Source organism: Mangifera indica, chromosome 12, assembly GCF_011075055.1.
Source record: "Mangifera indica cultivar Alphonso chromosome 12, CATAS_Mindica_2.1, whole genome shotgun sequence".
NCBI lineage: Eukaryota > Viridiplantae > Streptophyta > Magnoliopsida > Sapindales > Anacardiaceae > Mangifera > Mangifera indica.
In genome coordinates this window covers 13764423-13784751 of record NC_058148.1, presented here as the reverse complement: position 1 = coordinate 13784751, position 20329 = coordinate 13764423, and the positions used below count along the sequence as shown (strand labels likewise).

At 36.3% G+C, this 20329-nt stretch overlaps 4 protein-coding genes across 12 annotated transcripts; 1 reads left to right on the top strand and 3 right to left on the bottom strand.

Moving 5' to 3' along the window:
• On the top strand, window positions 1-4285 carry LOC123230284 (MACPF domain-containing protein NSL1-like). Its single transcript, XM_044656431.1, has 7 exons — window positions 1-395; window positions 754-992; window positions 1094-1280; window positions 1983-2066; window positions 2174-2357; window positions 2639-2805; window positions 3450-4285. The coding sequence occupies exons 1-7, from the start codon at window positions 129-131 to the stop codon at window positions 4137-4139; spliced, it is 1818 nt and encodes a 605-aa protein (XP_044512366.1). The 5' UTR covers window positions 1-128; the 3' UTR covers window positions 4140-4285.
• A 1436-nt stretch (window positions 4286-5721) lies between these two features.
• LOC123230285 (protein DEHYDRATION-INDUCED 19-like) lies at window positions 5722-12559 on the bottom strand. Of its 7 annotated transcripts, none has more exons than XR_006505062.1 (7): window positions 11061-12559; window positions 10831-10970; window positions 9024-9101; window positions 8605-8888; window positions 7718-7834; window positions 6263-6957; window positions 5722-6036 (listed from the first exon to the last, which is right to left on the bottom strand). XR_006505062.1 is itself a non-coding variant. In XM_044656433.1 (6 exons), the coding sequence occupies exons 1-5, from the start codon at window positions 11152-11154 to the stop codon at window positions 7735-7737; spliced, it is 696 nt and encodes a 231-aa protein (XP_044512368.1). In that variant the 5' UTR covers window positions 11155-12559; the 3' UTR covers window positions 7081-7268; window positions 7718-7734. The 7 variants fall into 7 exon arrangements, 4 of the variants coding, with proteins under 4 accessions (XP_044512368.1, XP_044512369.1, XP_044512367.1 ...); XR_006505063.1 differs by having other exon boundaries at window positions 11073-12559; XR_006505064.1 differs by lacking the exon at window positions 7718-7834 and having other exon boundaries at window positions 6263-7003.
• Window positions 12560-12685: 126 nt separating this feature from the next.
• LOC123230286 (protein NUCLEAR FUSION DEFECTIVE 6, mitochondrial-like) lies at window positions 12686-15807 on the bottom strand. Of its 2 annotated transcripts, none has more exons than XM_044656438.1 (3): window positions 15522-15806; window positions 15266-15387; window positions 12686-12934 (listed from the first exon to the last, which is right to left on the bottom strand). In XM_044656438.1, the coding sequence occupies exons 1-3, from the start codon at window positions 15677-15679 to the stop codon at window positions 12927-12929; spliced, it is 288 nt and encodes a 95-aa protein (XP_044512373.1). In that variant the 5' UTR covers window positions 15680-15806; the 3' UTR covers window positions 12686-12926. The 2 variants fall into 2 exon arrangements, with proteins under 2 accessions (XP_044512373.1, XP_044512372.1); XM_044656437.1 differs by lacking the exon at window positions 12686-12934 and adding an exon at window positions 13395-13735 and having other exon boundaries at window positions 15522-15807.
• A 3083-nt stretch (window positions 15808-18890) lies between these two features.
• Window positions 18891-20328, bottom strand: LOC123230283 (protein E6-like). Of its 2 annotated transcripts, XM_044656430.1 has the most exons (2): window positions 19724-20328; window positions 18891-19537 (listed from the first exon to the last, which is right to left on the bottom strand). In XM_044656430.1, the coding sequence occupies exons 1-2, from the start codon at window positions 20287-20289 to the stop codon at window positions 19111-19113; spliced, it is 993 nt and encodes a 330-aa protein (XP_044512365.1). In that variant the 5' UTR covers window positions 20290-20328; the 3' UTR covers window positions 18891-19110. The 2 variants fall into 2 exon arrangements, with proteins under 2 accessions (XP_044512365.1, XP_044512364.1); XM_044656429.1 differs by having other exon boundaries at window positions 18891-20326.
• Between the last annotated feature and the right edge of the window lies 1 nt (window position 20329).

Genomic DNA, 20329 nt, shown 5'->3' with positions numbered 1-20329 from the left:
AACCAAAGACCACTTCAACGGGTCTTCTCCTTGCTGTCTTAAACCAAAACGCTCCTAAACCTCTAAAAAAACCCACAACTCTTTCTCTTAAATCGTCTCTTTTCATCGCCTTGTGATAGTAAGAATCAATGGCAGCCTCGCATCGCTTGGACCCCCAGTCTGCGGCCGAGAAGGCTGTCTCGGTCATCGGGTTCGGCTACGATTTGTGTTGTGATGTCCGATTAACGGCATGCAAACCGGGTCCTTCAGGCTCCAGGTTGATTGAAATGGATCAAACCGGGACTCGAGACCTTGTTTTTCCTGGTGGGGTTGTTGTTAAAAACGTCCCCAGTTCCATCAAGTGTGATAAAGGCGAGCGTACAAGGTTTCGTTCTGATGTTCTGTCTTTCAATCAGGTTATTTCGAATTTTTTTTCCTTTTGTTTTAATGAAGAAAAAGTTCTGTGCATGTTTATAGTATTAGTAGCTTGAGAAGTGAAATGGATGATATAAGTTATGAGGAGTAATTTGGAAAGTTTCTTTATTTTTAGTGGTTAGTAGTAACTGTAAAGATTTCTTAAAAGGGAAATGTTTCTTTTGGGAATTATTTTCTTTTTCTGTTTTCTTTTTAATTGAATACTGTACATGAAGAAGGTAGAAACAATTTTGGTTATTAAAGATGGTTAATTGGGGAATTTTTTCTAAATTTTGATTAGATTTGATCAGACAGTAGATATTCTGATTTTTTGTGTGTGTTCATTTTGAATTATTATAGATGGCAGAGAAATTTAATCAGGATATGTCATTATCCGGTAAAATTCCTTCCGCCATGTTCAATGCAATGTTCCTCTTCAATGGGGGCTGGCAGAAGGACGCATCTGCAGCAAAAAGTCTTGCATATGATGGTTGGTTCATATCATTGTACAATGTTGAATTGGTAAGATCTCAGGTTGTGTTGTGTGAGCAAGTGAAACAAGAAGTGCCTACTTCATGGGACCCTGCCGCCCTTGCTGGGTGAGTCCTTGAAACTAAAAGCTAAACGTTGAAGTGCTGCATTGTAATTCAAAACAAGTTTAGATTCTGCATATAATATAATGTTTAAAATGGTTTTCCAGGTTCATTGAAAAGTATGGTACTCACATTGTTGTTGGGGTAAAGATGGGTGGTAAGGATGTAGTTCACTTAAAGCAGTTACGGAATTCAAATATTTTACCCTCTGAAGTGCTGAAATCTTTAAAACAATTAGCTGATGAGAGGTTTTATGAAGATGCAAACCCTGCCAAAGTGTTAGGAAACATGAAGGTAAGAAGAATTATATAATCGTTGTAACCGCTATTACAAATTGAAAATATATATTTGATTTTGTGTCTGTAAGATGCTTCAATGGGAGTTAAGAGGAATGTAGACATTAACAAGTTCCTAGATGTAGGAAAGTCGGCCACTAAGTAAAGATCCATCAGACATGTGAAATTCTATCTCTTCAAGCTTTCAGCATCTGGGTTATATGTCTACTTATAGCTTGAGTCTTTGTATAAATAAAAAACCGCACTTGTATAACTTAAAAAGAAAAAAGGTGTATGAACTTCAGCTTGGGGGATGGAACCATATTAGTCAACAATTTTGGTAAATTAATTGTATACTCTCCCGAGAATTAATCCTCTTTTTCTTTTATTTATTTTTTTATTCTCTACTATCACTCCTGATATGAGACTTCAGTGTACTTGGAACAAGTGTGTGGTATGCATGCATAGAGCTTTTTAAATGCAATCTTAAAATCCTCATTTGTATCTTTAGTCATTATGTCTATGAAATTTGCAAACTAAGCAGTGAAAAAATTAAGGTGAATATGATGAAACGTTATTTAAAAATCATATTACTGAACTTGCATTTACATATTTGAGCTATTGTTTTGTCTAAACTTCAAAGATGTAATTTATGAAAAGGCAGTTGTGACTATGATATTGAAAGTAATTGTTCCCGGTTAACGTTCTTGTTTTGTTTTAGGATGAATATCCAAATTCTTTAAATCTCCATGGAACATATGCTTCCTCTATAAGGCAGCCCATTGTTGCTCATTCCAAGAATAATGTAAGTTTCTCATATTTCTTTTACTAACTTGTTACTTAACTGAAACTGAAGAAGGCATTATGCTTTGTGTAAATAAGATAAGAAATTAATTGTATATCTATTGTTAGGATATGATAAGCATTCTCATTCGCCGAGGAGGAGTTGATCGTAATCAGAGCCATAACCAATGGCTTTCGACTGTATCACAGTCGCCCAATGCCATATCAATGTCCTTTGTGCCCATAACATCACTTTTGGCTGGGGTCCCAGGCAATGGATTTCTTACTCATGCTGTGAATTTGTACCTCAGATGTGAGTGTATATGAATCCTTTTCTGTCAGTTTTGTCTTTCTATGTGTTTGCTGTTACATTACTGATTTAGATGCCTGATGATGTCACTTAGTATCTGGTCTTAATTTACATGCATCGCTCAAAAATTGAGCCATGGGAATAAGTCAACCAGGACCAACCACAAAGTACCAAATATTAGGGCTTTGGCTTAGAAAAATAATAAAGAAAAACATGTGCCCTGGCAGTGATAGTTGTTTCAGTCAATACTGATGTTACTCTCTAATAAATGTTAAATCATGCAGATAAGCCATCGATTGAGGAACTCCAACAATTTCTAGAATTTCAATTACCTCGGCAATGGGCTCCAGTGTATGGTGATCATCCTCTGGGTCTAAGGCGCAGGAGACAAGCATCCCCATCCCTTCAGTTTACTTTTTTGGGCCCCAAGCTTTATGTGAATACCGCGCAGGTAACATCTAAAATCATTCATACAACTGATTGCAAATTTTGGAATGCTTTGTAATAGCACCTTATGCTTCCTTAATCTTGCAAAGAACCTTTACTGTTTATTCTCTTGGATCAGAGAGTTTAGGGAGAAAAAATCTTGGAGTATGTTTGTATAAATCTTGCCCTGTAAATGCCTTGAATCAACTATCAACTATGAAGGAAAGGAAAACTTCTGTTTTTGTGTTAAATATTATGTCTTCAATACTTTGAGGTCTCTCATTGTATTTATTTTCTTGAGTCTTTTCTCACTTGGGTGGAATCTTTAGATTGTTGGAATATATCATATGTTTTAGGAGGTTTGCTCTCTACATCCCTCAGATGGGGTTGTCCCTTCTTCTCTGCCACTTTATACACAACTGAAAAAGATTTGGTCATTAAAAACATAGTGAATTGTTAGTTTGACTTTAGAAGTTAAATTACCTGTGTCAATGAAAAGGCATTTAGAATACTACAATTGTACTGTATTTTGCCTAAGGTCTGAGATGTCTGTTACGATTAAATAGCTTTAAGATCTATGTTTTTGTATTGTCAGTATGCAAGTGTATCGCTGTCTTTCTTATTCTAAAAAATTTGTAGTTGTCCTGGTTACTGAATAGTGATATGCAGGTTGATTCTCGAAATCGGCCAGTAACAGGAATCCGCTTATACTTGGAAGGAAAGAAGAGTGACCATCTAGCAATCCATCTTCAGCATCTTTCAACCGTTCCTCAGACCCTGCAACTCACAGATGATCATAGTTATGAGCAAATTGATGAGCCAACTGAACGAGGCTACTATGAACCAGTCAAGTGGAGCATATTCTCACATGTCTGCACTGCTCCCGTACAGTACAATGGAGCCTGCTTTGATGATTGTGCTTCTATCGTAACAAAGGCCTGGTTTGAGGTTAAGGTCGTCGGGATGAAAAAGGTCCTCTTCCTAAGGCTTGGGTTTTCAATGGTGGCATCTGCAATGATCCGGAGATCTGAATGGGATGGACCCTCAACCATGTCTCGGAAATCAGGAGTATTCTCAATGTTGATCACCCAAAAGTTCAGTACTGGATTGAATCAACCTGAAAAGCCACTGGAGAAAATGGATTTAAATTCGGCTGTTTTCCCTGGTGGCCCTCCAAAGAAGGCACAAAAAATGTCAAACTTTGTTGATACAAAGGAAATGGTCAGGGGCCCTGAGGACCCGCCTGGATATTGGGTGGTTACTGGAGCCAAGCTGTGTGTAGAGGATGGCAGAATCTCCGTCAAAGTGAAGTTTTCCTTGTTGACCATAATGTCCGAGGACTTTATGCTGTTGATGTGAGAAGATTCCAGTAGGAAGCCAAAAAAATTGATTTGTTTCTGTAAATATTATCATGTAACTGTGTATCACATTCCATACATATCAATTGGCCCAAGCAAGCCTGGTGTGGCAACACATATTTAGTGCAAAAGGATTGACAAGAGTAATAGTGATTCCTCAAAATTCTACCAATAATCTCCATAAGAACATGAACCACCTCAAAAATGGGGGAAACTGTTTTTGTCTCTCACTATAATTTCCCTTGAGACAATTTTTTAAATGAACTTGAACACTGTATGACAGTCCGCACAGAGTCAAAGATTTTTTTCACCCTAATGGTAGCTCCTGGTGGAGTAGCAACCAAACCCAAAAGCCACTGCAAGTTTCTCTCTGTGGTGGTATAGAAGCTGTTCCATTTCACTTCATTCCACATCACATTGATCAGTCTCTTCCATGGGAACATGGCCAGCTTTATTTAAAAAGGCCACTTAGCTCATCAGGCTTTGCATTGATTTCCTCGCTTCTACCATGACTTCTGTCTCCTACTAAGGTTTGTATCTTGTCTTTTCAGTTCAATCCAACTTATCCCAGGCTCGTTCTTCACTTTACTGTCTTTCGTAAGTCTTCTAATTCTAAGTTCTGACCTTTGCTACATTTTCCCACATGCCAGCTGACACATAAATGTTTGCAAGAAGAATGTGGGAGATGGATTTCGCTAGTTCTAAAGGCAAAAACATGTCAATAATGTTAAATAATATAGTTATCAGTATCTTATGATATAAGATATAATATAATATAGATAAAAAATATTATATATTATAAGATGTATCATAATTAATACAATACAATAGATTTATCTACGATATAATACATATTACTAAAAGAACCGTATCCTGTTAACCCTATTAAAGCAACCCTGGGGTGACACAGTTAGAATCTGACTGACTTTGGCAGTAGGAATTGGATATAACTAGGCTAGGCGAGGCCCAGTGGACGGAATGATGGCATCAGTAGCGCCGATAGCAGTGGAAGAGTCGGTTGCTGTGATGGCTGTTGTCCACTCTTAACTCTATTTACGCTTGGCCGGGAACAAGATCTTTGTTTCAGCAGAACGGATTTAAACTAGTGGGAAAGCACTCATGTTGTTGCCAAGTCTTTCGCCATCATATATAAAACATAACCGAAAACAATACCTCAAAAAGGAAACTTCAACATCAATAATAAGAAGGAAGCTAGAAGGTACAACCCATGTGCAGCACACACATACCTATCAACTCTTGTTCTGTTTTTCATTTATTCACTTTTCTCTTTGAATAACTGATCCACCATACAGTCCAGTTACCATATTCACTTTATCTTCGAAAGATGGAAAGTTCACTTTATTCTTGTCTAAGATATGCCCATATCTTGATTTTTAATCTTCTCCACTATACTTTTTCACAAGCTAATATCAATGCATGCCTCTGACAATGTCAGAAAATTCTTAATTGTTTATTTATTTTACTATCGTTTGACTGAAAGTATAAAAACTTTTTCTGGTATATAAATATGTCGAAATTTCTTAATTGCTTGTAGAAGTATAATTTTGTATTTGTTTAAGAGATCACAAAAATTGCCTCCCACAGAGAAGCTCTTTCTGCAGCATTATTGATTCACAAATTCTCACTTCCACAATACACACCAGTACTGATGACCAGCACTGATGGGGGTAATTCATAAACAAAAATTACAGGCTTATTATAATATAAATCTGGTTGGTTCTGCCTGAATTTCAATACATCGATTCCACCATTTTATTTTGTAGCTTGTCCAGCAATATTACTAGCTTCTAAATTTGCTATAAGATCTCATAAACCACTTATAAATGCACCTTCCATCTTCTACTCTTCTTCTCTACCAGCCAACAAATCCCAGAAAACTGAAAAACAAATCAAATCAATCCCAAATGTTAACATTTTCCTTTCAACTACTTAATCCCAACTGGAAAATTTGCAGACGTTTATTTTTATTAAATGAAGTATATATATAGAGCTAAAGCTTCTTCAGAGAGCAATTAAATTTATTAAATTATGACTACCTTAATTCTAAAGAATTTATCACTGAAGAAAAAAAGAAATTCAAGGTGCACGGAGAGATGGGCATACCTGAGAGAACGAACGGTGAGGTGCTGGGAAATAACATGGAAGAAAAAGTTGGCTCCGTGAAGGAACACCACAATTCCTGTACAACCCAGGACAAATAACTCCACCATCATTTGATCGCCGTAACCAACACCCAGATGAAACCTTCAATATATAAGATTCGATGGGATCCCTGAGCCTGTTATTATGAAACTTTGATGGGTCGGTGGTCTGATTAGAAAAAAGCTGTATATTGTATATGGTTGACAGAGAGAGCAGAATTTGTATACTTGCTTGGAATTATTGTGTCTGGAGAATAATTAAACATATTTTAATAGCGGGGCTCTGGTCAACATACATATCCAGTCTCTGGAACTGTTTTCTCCGATTACTGTTGAGAGAATGAAGATATTACCGCATGACTTTAGTGGGTTGAGAGATGTTGATGCAGGTGAGCTGTATCCGAGTAGGAATTGGAATCTTGGCGTAAGTTGGATTGTGGACCGACTTTAATGGCTAGCGATGTTGCCTTCTATCTTCCAGTCTTTTTCCTTTGTTTTTATTAAAAATTGGTGAAAAATTATCTACCCAACTCACCGACCCGCCGTCACAACTAACTTAAGTCTTTAAAGTAGTGTTGAGCAACTACTGGTTCTGTCTGACTGGCTTTTCTTGGCTTTATTTTCACTTCTCATAATGAACAATCAACATGAATTGACCTGACCCATGTTTTGTACAGTTGAATATTGTCCACTAGAAAAGATTCTTCAGAAAATGTTGGCACAATTAATGAAATCAATCACCAACTAATGCACAATCAAAAAGAAGGATCAAGAAGGCACTAATCAAATCAATCCAACATTGTTTTTGAATAAATAACATTCATTTGGTTTCAAAATGTTGATGAATTAATACATTATCTGAAAGGGTTGCATATTCTTTCTTCATTTGGTCCACTTCTGCAGGTACCAACAGGGCATAAGGATCCATAATGATGCTATGCTGGAAGTTTTGCATTCAGAAATTTTATCTAGCAATTCAAACAGCACAACTAAATAAAGTTTTTAATAAGTTAGAAGAGCATTGTATCTCCAGTAGGGCTGGAATCGAGCTTGGCTCGGTTCATATATGGGCGGCTCGAAATCAGTTCGAGCTCGACTAAGGCTGGCTCATTTCGGGCTCGAGTTCGGCTCGGCTCAGCTCGTTTTTCGTTATCAAAACGACATCGTTTTTAATATATATTGATCAAAACGACATCGTTTTGTAGCTCGTTTCGGGCTCAACCGAGCCGAGCTCGAGCTGGCTGCTCTCGAGTCCAGCCCTAATCTCCAGAATGTAGTACATCTCAGGTTGAGGAGGAGCTGAGGATGGGAATATTGGCAGCAAGGCATGCATTGGGTTGTTAAACAGCATAAAAACCATTATAATCCCATATCAAGATTTTGAATAACTCATTCCACTATTTGTAAACCAACTTACTGTCTCCCTTCAGTTGGTTAAAGAGTTGTGAGCACTAGATCTTGCACAAAACCAGCTCTCCCAGCTGCTTGCCTCATCCTTTTATCCCGCTCCTCTTGACTCAAAGAGGGATCAAAACTGTAAGAAAGAGAAAGGGAGAGCAAAACAGAGAGAGCGAGAGAAAGGTTAAAATTTAAATTCTAAGGACAGTTCTGAAAGGTGCTCAGGAATGAATAAGGGTTGATGCTTTTTCATCATATAGGTTTTGCCCTGACTAATTTATAATTTAACTAAATACTCTAGATTCTCAAGCAACTCCAGAATTAGTGAGTGTTTGTATGCTATCTAAACATGAATGGTGTTAATTGCAAACCCAAAACCATGCACACAAAATTTCTATTAAAATAAAGTTGGTCAGTGATTAAACAAATTATATATAGTTGATATAGCATAAGATATACTGTACCTAAGTTTGACAACAAAGGACGTAAGTTTCCTATCTCAATATATTTCTGAAATGAAGCAAGAAAATGTTATCTATCAGTGCATAACCATTGAATAAGTCAATCTGTAAATTTCTCACCAAAGTAAGCTTTCATCATGTGTTTGGTTAATAAGATCCTTATTCATGGGCAAGGAGGTTAATAAATTTCTATGGAGATCAAAGGCAGTCAAGGAGGGCTGAGTAAGCATGTCATGTCAATGGTATCCACAAAGTGATTCAACATTGTTCTGCCACAATGACTCTTACTAAATGGATCTTAAATCAAATTATTAAAAAATTAAAATAGGTTAAAATGCTTTTGATCTCTCTCTTGCCTTGATTATTAGGAGCTGGAATGGATATACTTGATGAACATCCTTCAAGCACCCGGTATATAGCAAGAACAAGGGTTAAAAAGTAGTACCTCGATTTCCAGATATGTGTTGGTGCTGGATTCTTAGCAGCAGTGTCCTCAGCACTTGTTACAACAGATTTTGAAATTTCCTCTATGTCAGATGAAGGAAAATTCAAAATAAGTGATGAAAGGAAAGGATTAGTTGCTGCATTAGAGAGATTAGCATTGTTTGACCAATATCCACCACCCCCTAAAAGCACTTGAAGATGAGCTTCCCTGAGATCTTGGCCCAGAAGAGACAAAGCTTGACTGCTAGGAATTGCAACTCTATGTAATCTACAGGGTTTCTGTGAGTAATCTTCAGTTAAAGAGAACTTAAAGAAGAATTGAGTTTCGTCCATAAATATATTCAGACATTGTTACACACAATTTTCAAAATCATAAAAGAAAAAATATAAATTCACGGAAGTTTCCATTGTAAAGGATATCTTGAATAGGTGTCCATGTTGCAGAGTAATATGACTTAAGCTGTCCCTTGTGACTTTAACAGAGCAAACAGAACATACCTGCATGAGAAACATAGATATGATATGAGACTCTTTGATCATGAAACCATGAATCAGGACTGGAAAATGGTCAAACATATTACCCTCCATCAAGCCAAAAAATTAAGATTAAGGTGATCTTTTGTTTTTTGTCCCACAAGATTGTTTGCAATAGACAGACTGAAAGCTATGCAGAATAAAAGAAACCTAGTTCTCATAAAGTTATATTAAGTATTAAAAAGAGGATGACACTTGATGATGAATGATCTTTCAAACCAATGCCTGCTGTCCTTTCCACAGGAAAAAAAATATATCTATAGTTATCTTATGCTAAAATTGTGAACCCTCAATTTGAAAGCACCCCCTCCAGTACTTTGAATTTATTACTTCTATCTTACAAAGCTACACCTTTGAAGTGTCTAAGAAATATATCTTATCTCAATAAGTCGCCCACTACCCTTGAGCTCATCCTAAGCAGACTTGGGCATGAAAAGAAAGACACTAGGCTGACTGTGATCTTATTAGAGCTACATCAATCCCAACAATGAAGTAGGTAAAAATATTAGATAGCTACAATGTGTTTGATTGCAAACATTTGTATCGAGCAAGTCCATACCTAGTTATTCTAGCCCACTATGCTAAGAAAAAATAAGGATTCTATATATCATAGAAAGAAGAGGAAGTGCTCAAGAGTCAAGACTCTTAAGTATCTATTCAAGAAGGACTGGTCACCTTGTTGCATTCACATGATACAAAATGAGTTACAATTGGTTTTCTTCTACATGAATCATTGAAGACTAAAAGACATACACTCATCCGAAATCCTATTAGCTCACTTTATGCAACAAACATCTAATAACTATTGATGACTATGTTGATATTCGTTTTCAAAGACAATCACTCCATATAACTTGCATGCTTAAAGAGCCCCACTTATGCTATCTCAAAATTAGATCTTCCATATCACATTCATACAAGAGCCCCTTTTTTTATATTATTGATCAGAGTGGCTTGAGCAGCTTGCAGTGTTACCATATATTCTGCAGCTCTTCAACTTCATTCATAGTTCACTTTACTTTTTATTATTTTATTCCATCAATAAGACATATGGGAAAGTCACAAGTCAATTAGAACTCCAGAGGTTACATATCTTCCACATCAAAATAAATGATTATTGCAATTCTGCCAACGATAATAAATTGTTTTCTGCCATTCACTTTCAACTCCAAGTTCTTTTTCATCAAACAAACAAGGCACCAGAACACAACCTAATCTTATTTATGAGTAAGTTCTTCATTATCACGGTATGAGATAGCAAATCAAACTTTTGCTCTTCTCCACTACTCCATTATGCACAAATGAAAAACAAATATCATTTATCCCTGAAGAAGGAAAATGACCAAAATAATAGAAAAAGGATCCATTCAGCTGGGACATATATTGAAACAAAAAATTGATTCTAGTCTCCCACTATAAACAGAAAATAAACAAATTTCCTGATAAAATCGGCAAGAACAAACCATATAACACCTCCAAAAAGGAAAAGAAAAATAAAACACATAAAAGACAAAAAAAACAAGGCTATGAATCATAGAGTCAAACAAACAATATCAGTAACTCCCAACAAGATCAAAGTCAAACAAGTACATGTAACAAGTCTTCGAGATGAAAACTATATTGTTCTTGACCAAAAACAAAAACACATAAAAATTTCCTTGTTACCTAAAGCAATATAAAACAAAACGCTTACCGTGACTTTTGACTCGCACGAGTGTTCATCTTCGAGATGCGAACAGAGCGACGCGATATCGAAATCGTCGTAACAATATGGACATGGAAAATCAGGCCTCACCTCATCTTCTACCTCAAAATCATCTATGCTCAACCGATCTAAAACCATCAAATAATTTAACTAATTAAAGAAAAAAATAAATAACAAGAAAAACGTATATAAAGACCCATACAACAAGCTAAACGAACCCAGGTGCGAACTCTGATGATGATGATGATGATGCTGCAACGTGTATTGACGCTTGGCAGCCGCCAGACGGGAGGTCCAGAAACCGGAGTCCATTGAAATATCAGAAACCCAGTTGGTACTGAATATTACCTATTTAACAACAATTATGATTTCATATATTCACCTAAAATATCGAATACTTTTTCGAAAATCTCTTCTGGGCAGTCTTTGACTCATTCTTAGGAATCACAAGACAGGATGATCTAACTAATCTTCAGATACGAGAAGAGAGAGAGAGAGAGATGGTGGGGTATATTCCTAAAATTAATATAATATTGTTGCATGTCTTACGATAAATACAAAATAAACAAATAGAAGTATTCTATAATTACAGGTGGAGGAGAAAGGTTCAATGATGGAGGATAGAATGAAGGAGAAAGAGAGAGGGATGCTTGTGGTAGAGCAGACAGCAGGAGAAATGTCGGACATCTTTCGTAGTCATCTGCACACGTTCTTCTTGTTTGTTTCTTATTTATAATATATAAATGTGAAGAACTTAAATTCCTTTGCACTATTATTGCAACATTATTTTCTATACCAAAAGTAGGAAACAAGCCTTAATTTCGAAATTTTAGTTGCATAACTATGTATTTATAATATTAATTTGGTCCAATGATAAATTTTCCACCCAAAATTTCACTAATTTGATCCACAGCACCAACCAAAACGATCTAACAGAAGCTTAAGTTTAAACGAATGCTATGGACACGACGACAAAACCCGGAAAAAGCCGCCAACACAACAACTACAACAGCAGCAGCAGCAAGGAAACACGAACACCAAGGTTGCAGAGAAGAGAAAGCCAGTGTTTGTGAAAGTTGATCAGCTGAAACCGGGAACTAACGGTCACAATCTTATCGCAAAAGTGTTGAAATGCAACGCCGTTCCGTAGTGCTAAAGGGTCCGCCAAACTCGGATGGCTGAATGTCTTGTTGGTGATGACACTGCCACCATCCTCTTCACTGCTTGTAACAATCGAGGTCCATCTCTCTCTCAGTTTCTCTCTACGTTTCCATAATTTACAAGAGAGCAAAAATTTACTGATTTTTTGCTCTCTACCTACTAGATTCTATCGATATATAATTCATATTAACAAAGACTTCATGTTGCCACGATTTACCAGTTTGATACGTGATTCAATTGGGTGTTTATATTGAGTGCAGTTGACTTGATGAAACCAGAAACCACAATTATTCTCCGGAATGCAGAGATTGACATGTTCGAGAGGTCGATGAGACTAGCAGTGGACAAATGGGGGCGCATGGAAACCACTGAACCTGCCAAATTCGTAGTGAACGAAGATAACAATCTGTCACTTGTTGAGTAAGAATTGGTGAACGTAGCTGAAGAATGATGCGAAATGAGCCCTTTGATACGCAAGTACCACACTTGATGATTTGTTATAGCTCTGCATTCCACTCCCACATGCGTAGCAGAAAATTTCTGATTTAGGGTCGAATCTTGCTCATCTGGTAAGTTGCATAATGCATTTAGTTTAGAAAAAGCTCTCCAAACCATATCATATGACATGTCTATGATAAGGTTTTCCTCCAAAGCATATGGTGACATACAATCCATTCAAAGATGAGGAAAAAGATGAACTTATTCTTTCATCAGTAAATAATATTGAAAAAATGGGTCAAGGGAGATGAGTGCTTCACATTATGGTCGTATAAAATAAAATGGTTATGCCATGGTACCTACATCCAGATGCTCAAAGAAAAACATTTGAACTCCCACATTTGAGAAAGATCAGTTGCTCAGAGTTATACAAACTACAAAGTCTGATTTAATCAATGTAGACTACGATCAATGCGGCGCAACGGTCATCCATCTACAATACAGAACAAAAAAAATTACAAACTCAGGAAAGAAATGTGCCACTATGTAATTGCAACTTAACCAAAAATCCAAACATCTGATTACAGAAAATATTAATGAAATGTAAGTTAGGACGACATAATAGGAGAACATGTCATAAGAGGAGACATTTTCCTTGAAGTAGTGATGGGGTGCAGACTATAACACAATCTTATCTAATCTCTCCGTAACCATGTACTAACCCAATTTCATTGTACCTGAGAAAGTGTCTTCCTTAGAAATTGCTTCATTTCTTAAATCATTCTCTTCCTATTCTATTAGCATCTCAAAGTTCTCTTTGCTAAAAAGAAGAATGCTGAAGGATATGTAAAACACATGTAACATCATAACTAATGATTATATGTATGACAGTGCATAAATTTCTAGCAAAAAGCAACAGATCCTAATCTTGAAAACAAAATACAACTCTGAGCTATGGCAATCATGGGTGACAATTGCATACTTCCTTCAAGGAAAAAAATGCAAAATATAAAGCAAAGGTACTTGCTGAGGATATGTAATTACCGTGATTATAAATACCACTCTAATATACAGCTATTTGAATCACAACAGTACTTAAAAGCAACCATCTTAAACTTAGCTCCTTAAAGTTCTTGAATAACAAATTTTTATTTCAGCATCTTGTTAAACTTTTCTAAAAGGCAAATATCTCTAGAATCCCGCTACAAAGCTTTATTTCACCACCTTGTCTTAGAGCGGATGTATAAAACTTCTCCCGAACTCTCTGACATTCATCATACATCATCATTGCAATCTGAGTGAATGAAATAAATTAGTAGGGTCCATATGTAGTTATACTGGTGTGAGTACAAATGAAAGGAAAACTTGGTTCATCTTCTGTCAAAAAAACTGAAAAATACAATATCCCATTGCCATTTATTGTCTTTATGCTTAAAAATGAGAATTCACAAAATAAAAAAGGCCCATCTGCAAAAATTAAAAAATTGCAGAAGTCACAAACAAACACACCACCATAATAAAGTGAAAAGAAAGTGCTAAACTTCATGCATGACAGCGTTTTGCAAGAACCAAGTACCATTACTATCCATGAATAAATTCCTATGAACGAAAATCAGTTCGATGATTAAGCCACCAGCAATCACAAAGCGAGTATTTAAATAATTGCACAAGAAATGATGAATTAGGAGATCTATGGAAATAAACATTCAACAAGATTTTTATATGTCCTTCAACTCCATGAAATTATAACGAATCATGTTCAAACTCGTCTTTTCACATCTTTATTAAACAAAATCTTCTCACTTAACCTAATCGAGGTCACTCCACCTTTGTTGCTTGCTCTTCATCTAGTCTTGTCTTTCCCTACAAAAGGAGAAAGGATACACGTTCTTTCATTGTATGCTAGAGATAGAGTGATGGGACTATTGATCTTGGAAAAGAAAAGATATTTATACATATACAATAAAGAGGCAGGAAGATTGTAAAATCTTTTGGCTTTTTAACCTTCATAGTTCATGTTCAACTATGCTAGTTTCCCATGCACCTAACTTCTGGAAATTTTTCTTTCTCCAGTATTAGCTTGGCTTCATTAATATACGACTTTTAAATGGTAAACAAGTTTTCTCAGGGAGGAGAATGATTAAAATGGTTAATTAACAACTTTTTTTTGGTCATATATCCAAAATATGTCTTCTTCTAGGCCACATTCAATTTTTCCTCTTTGAGATTGGCCACCTTCTTCATATGTCAATATAACCCATAATTATCCACATGCAAATCGAGCACTCTCAAAAAGAAAATACAACTGCATATCAGTTTGCAATTTATAGATTCTGATCATGCTCCACTGCCAAACAAGACCTCATATAACTTTAATATTTACCATGTAACTAAAGATAATCCTCCTTACTGGTAACCAAAAAATAATAGACACGCACCCTTTTAGTCCAAGCATGGGCTTCCCTCCATCAAGCATAAAATTTCACTGAATTTTAATTAACGCCTCCCAGGACATAATATCGGCAAATTTGAAAAAAAGGATACACATTGAAAATTTTAAAGGATACCCTCATTAGTTAATCAATTTCATGAGCTCATAACACTAACAAAGTGGCCACTTAGCATATAAAATCCAGCGCACCGCAGTTTACACACAAATGAAACTAAACTAGATAAAAAAAAACAAGCAGTAAAACTAGTCAAATTCACCACCAAATTAATAAAAGGGTGATCGAATCTAGCACAAAATCAATCAACCAGATCACCAAGCTCTAATTCACAAAAAAGGAAACGAGATTTTGACGAAAAAGAGAAGAGTATTTACCTTCAGGGGTCCAACCGTAGCTTTGACGAGAAACGGAGAGCATTGAAGTAAGCAATGCAGAGGCAGTGGCAGTGTGAAACGGAAGCATCGTTTCGACGCAGCAGCTCATCTCCACTGGGGACCTTTTATCAGACAGAAATTAAACATGTTGCATTAGCTTTAGCCTCAAGATAACGAAGTAACAACAACAACAAATTAGTATATTTACCCTATTGAGCGAGAAATAGAAACAGTTTGGCTTTTTGAAATTTGTTACCTGAAAATACGATGAGAAAGGGGGCTCTGTTTTGAGACCCGAAAGGGAGAGGTACTGGGTCTGGCATTAGGTTTGAGCCCAGCCGTTATTCGGGCGGAGAAGTTGGCTCTGCTGGCGGCGGTGGACCGCAGGGAAGACCTGGCAGCGGCTACAAACATAGCTATTTTGGGTTTTCTCGAGGGTTTTAGGTTTGTTAAGGAGGCTTTTCCGGTTGCCCGTATGCACTCGTACGAAAATTATAGAATCGCACTGTCTCTGGATCGTTTGATCTAAAACGTGTCAACCTATGCGTTATTTAAAAGCTTATAAATTAAAAAAAAAAACAAATAAATAAATAAGTAATTCTTATCTTTTTTTTTTTTAATTTTCGTTGAGAAATTTTCCTGGGTACAAAATGGTGGGAGTTATTTCTTCCAGAGCCTGCCTTTAACCGGATTAGTTTGCCCGGTGATACAGTATGGTCTTGGACGAATGATGCTGCGGACTGCCATTGCCAACAGAGCATTTTCTTCAGCGTTATCCATTGTTCATGTCTTAACATGCTGAAAGCATTACTACAGAAAACTTACCTCAGCGTGAAGGTTGGAGGACGAGAATGAGGAGAAACTGATTGATCGCATTTTAACAGAGCAAGGTTGATCTACTGCTGGCGGAGCAGCCTGCTGTCTGCTCTCCATTACTTGGAGTCTTGCGTTCATAATCTCAAGCCCAAATGGCCATCCTTTCGAGAACTCAAGCTCCTGGGAATTAACTGTCATCAATTCACTTTTATAAAGCCTCAACTCTCTGATACACGCAATTCTTATAATACTCCCCTAGTTCAATTAAAATAGAAGTGGCAGACTGTGTAATGAAGAGGAGAAAGTCCATCATTCTCACAAGAAAACAACAATCTGAATTTAGATTTCTAAGAATATAATATTAGGATTTCACCATTTTCCAAGTTGAGATATGGGTTGCTAGCAATCTGGCAATATATACAGGTGGGTGGGAATTTCTTTAATTCCTAAAAGAGCATTGTTTCTGTGTCTTGCATGATGCTCACTCTGAATCCTTGATGTTATCTGATGTTACAGTTATCAATGGGTTCTATCAGGATATTTCTCAGAAAATTAATCAAGAAATTTCTAATGAAGTGCCAGAATTCACACGACTGAACCTTCCAAACTAATGCCCGCTCCGAAATTTTCTTAAACATACATACACAAATATATGTTTCTGAAGCTATCCAATTCAAAACTCTCTAAACATGAATGGCGTTCCATTGCAAACCCAAAACCATCGACCCAAAACCAAACATGCTTGAATCTTGGGCCTATCAGAAACCCCACTGGGGTCTATTAGTTTTCAGTTAGGCCTTAGTCTACTATTGGACCCCTTTTCACGGTGTAAAGAGGATGACAATAAAATATATTGGAAATATACAAATTTCTGATTTCACCATTGAAATATCTTACATTGGTATCTTTGCCATAAAAAGAATTGGTTAGAAGAAATAAATGCTGAAAGCCAAACTTACATTCATCTAATGCTTTATTTGATAGGGATATTTCGATGAACAAATTTGACAAACTCAATTGAATCATTCCAATTCTTTTATTATATCATTTCCAACTTAAACCAAACAGAAACCCCGCGACCATTAAGAGCAGCTCACCATTAAATTTTGGCCTTCTAAGTAGGTGCTAATTTAATTTCATTCACCCACAGTCCCTTTTATACAACAAATGCTCCTCATTCACGCCCAACTCCATCATCAATAATATGTTGTATTCCTTGGTTGGCCCAAGAGAGAAAATGGCAAGCAATTGCATGTGACTACGAAGTCACAATGGAATCCAAACCTAAGCCAAACCCTCAAATTTATTAAATAATATATTATGTATATCCAATTTTAAGTATTAAATTAGATACCCAGATGACATATCATCGTGTGATTAAAATAAAATAACACTCAATTATATAATGACAAGTAATCTGAATACTCAAATAAGTATTGAAATCTGAATGTATAGAACATTACTCTTATTACCTTTCACAATGATGTACATTTCACTAATAACTATATATTATTCAATAAAATTTTGTGCAACATTTTGAGGTCTCTAGTTCACATGCAGCTTCACTTCTATCTAATTAATCGGGTTCTTCCTTAATCTTAGGTATTATATACATTTGGGTGAATGACATATTCACCCCCAATTTATGGCAAAATCATGATTTTGGAACATCTAATGTTATTGTTATTTTTTGAATATAGTTGTTAAAAGTAAATTGATAATCTTTTTTTTTTTTTTGTGTGTTTATAATGTTATTATATATGTATATATATGAGATAAATTGACAATATTATCCTTTTATAATTAAATTTTAATGCTTAAATTAAAAACAAAAGGGCATTAACGTAAATGTTAGGTTAGGACAGCAAAGTTGTCAAAGGTGGAAAACCTTAAAGAAAATTGAGGGCATAAGTAAAGCTGAAAATAATGGGTCAAGCAAGTCAGTCCGTAAATCACGGTGAGAGACGATCCAATTTGAATTCTCTTTTTCTTTCAATTAATTTTGAAATTTGATGGCATCGCAGTTGGTGCCAGTGAGCAATGTCCCTAAGATGGTCCAAGCTTGAGAGACTAATGTTGACTTTGAATAATACAGCTCCACTCTATATCTGAATTTTTGTCGGATGAATATAAGTATAGAGATTAAAATTTATATTATATAAAATTAATTAATTAATATTAAGATTTAATTTATTATATTTATATATACATAAAATTTTAGTCTTTAATATCATTCTACAAGTATAATTATTATATATTGTTAAGAGATTATTTTAGGTTGTTAGTCTTTAATTAACTGTTAAATTTATTTATTTGGTTTTGGATTTCGATAATGGGTTGCTTTTAATTTAACTCAATTTTATTATTTAATTTATTTATATTATATTTATAAGATATGAAAAGAATATTTTTCTCCGCAGAAATTGAGTGGAGATGGGATATCCTTGTAATTCTCTTAATAGAGACAAGGACGGGATTGAGTTATCCTCCCCATTACCACCCCTAATTCTGACACTATCTCATCTGGTTTGTTTGTATGTGACTCATGTTTGTAGCATGCAGAGGATTTTCGATCTACCTTTCACATGCATAATACAAGAAAAATGTGTTTTTCTAATTAGTTTCTTACTGATGAAAACATTAATCTCGGTATAAACCTTTGTCTTCTTCTATTAATTTGTGATTGCCGGCCGGCGATGTTATAACCAGGATTATAAATGGACGACAGTTCATAGATGAAAATTGAAATGGCGTACAAATTACTGGTCTGATCTTAGTGGGCTATAATAATGGAGGAGCGTGAAAGAGCTGTATACAATATACATTTTATTAGATTCATCAAGAAGATTAATCAAAACATACATGTTCTCTCAACCTTGGCTTTTCAGATGATGATGATGATGACCACCACTATGCAGACCCGTAATAATTAAAACATTCTTTAATCTTTTTGACACTTTCAAGTATCCAAACTAAAACTTTAACTTAGAAGCTAATTAGACGCCATAACTGGAATTGACCATGCTTTATTAATCTTGAAGCTCATCAAACTCATACTGGTTCTGGTTGTCTTTCATGGAGTTATTGTACTCGTAAGTCTTCTCATTGCTGTAGCTGTTGTAACCTTCACTGTTGAACTCGTTCTTTGAACCCTGGTACTGATTCGGATTGTAATTATTCTTCTCATTCTGAGTATCGTAATAGAACTTCCCACCGTTCAAAAACCTCGTGTCACTCATGCCTTGCTTCTCGTAATTGTTGTAGTTGTAACTGCTCTTCTGGTTCGCCAAGCTGGTGTGGCTGTTGTAACCCTCACTGTTGAACTCGTTCTTTGAACCCTGGTACTGATTCGGATTGTAATTATTCTTCTCATTCTGAGTATCGTAATAGAACTTCCCACCGTTCAAAAACCTCGTGTCACTCATGCCTTGCTTCTCGTAATTGTTGTAGTTGTAACTGCTCTTCTGGTTCGCCAAGCTGGTGTGGCTGTTGTAACCCTCACTGTTGAACTCGTTCTTTGAACCCTGGTACTGATTCGGATTGTAATTATTCTTCTCATTCTGAGTATCGTAATAGAACTTCCCACCGTTCAAAAACCTCGTGTCACTCATGCCTTGCTTCTCGTAATTGTTGTAGTTGTAACTGCTCTTCTGGTTCGCCAAGCTGGTGTAGCCATTTTCCTGGTACGTCGAGCCGCCTGTGTTGTCTTGCGGGGTCCAAAAAGCATTCTTGTTGTTGTAATAATTGTTGCTTTTGCTGTTTCCGCGGAAGTTGTTGTTGTTGTAGCTTTCTTGGTTCGATGAAGAATATTCCGCCGCGGAGGTGATCGGTGTGGTGTAGGCTTCATAACTCCCCGTGGTAGTGGGAGTAGTGTAGGGCCCATAACTTCCCCTTTCATTATTGCCGGAGTTGGTGGTGGGAGTCGTGGGTGTGCTGTAGGGTTCATATTTTTCTGCAGCGGAGGTTGTCGGAGGAAACTGACCGGTTTCATGGCCGTATAATCCGTAGCCGTTTCCAGTCTCCGGGACAAAGCTGGGCTCTTGTTGTTGTTTGTTCAAGTTTTGCTTTTGTGTGTTGGCAAGTGTTGCCTCCTGAACACTGTTGTTGTTGGCAGTGCTGCTGGGAACTTTGCTGAAGAACTGGCTCTCTCTGCCATGAGAGACCGAGAGCATTAGCAGCAAGAGAAAAGAGTAGAGCTTAAGGGCCATGAGTGAAAATGTGTCGAAGATAGCAAGGGAAAGCAGAGCT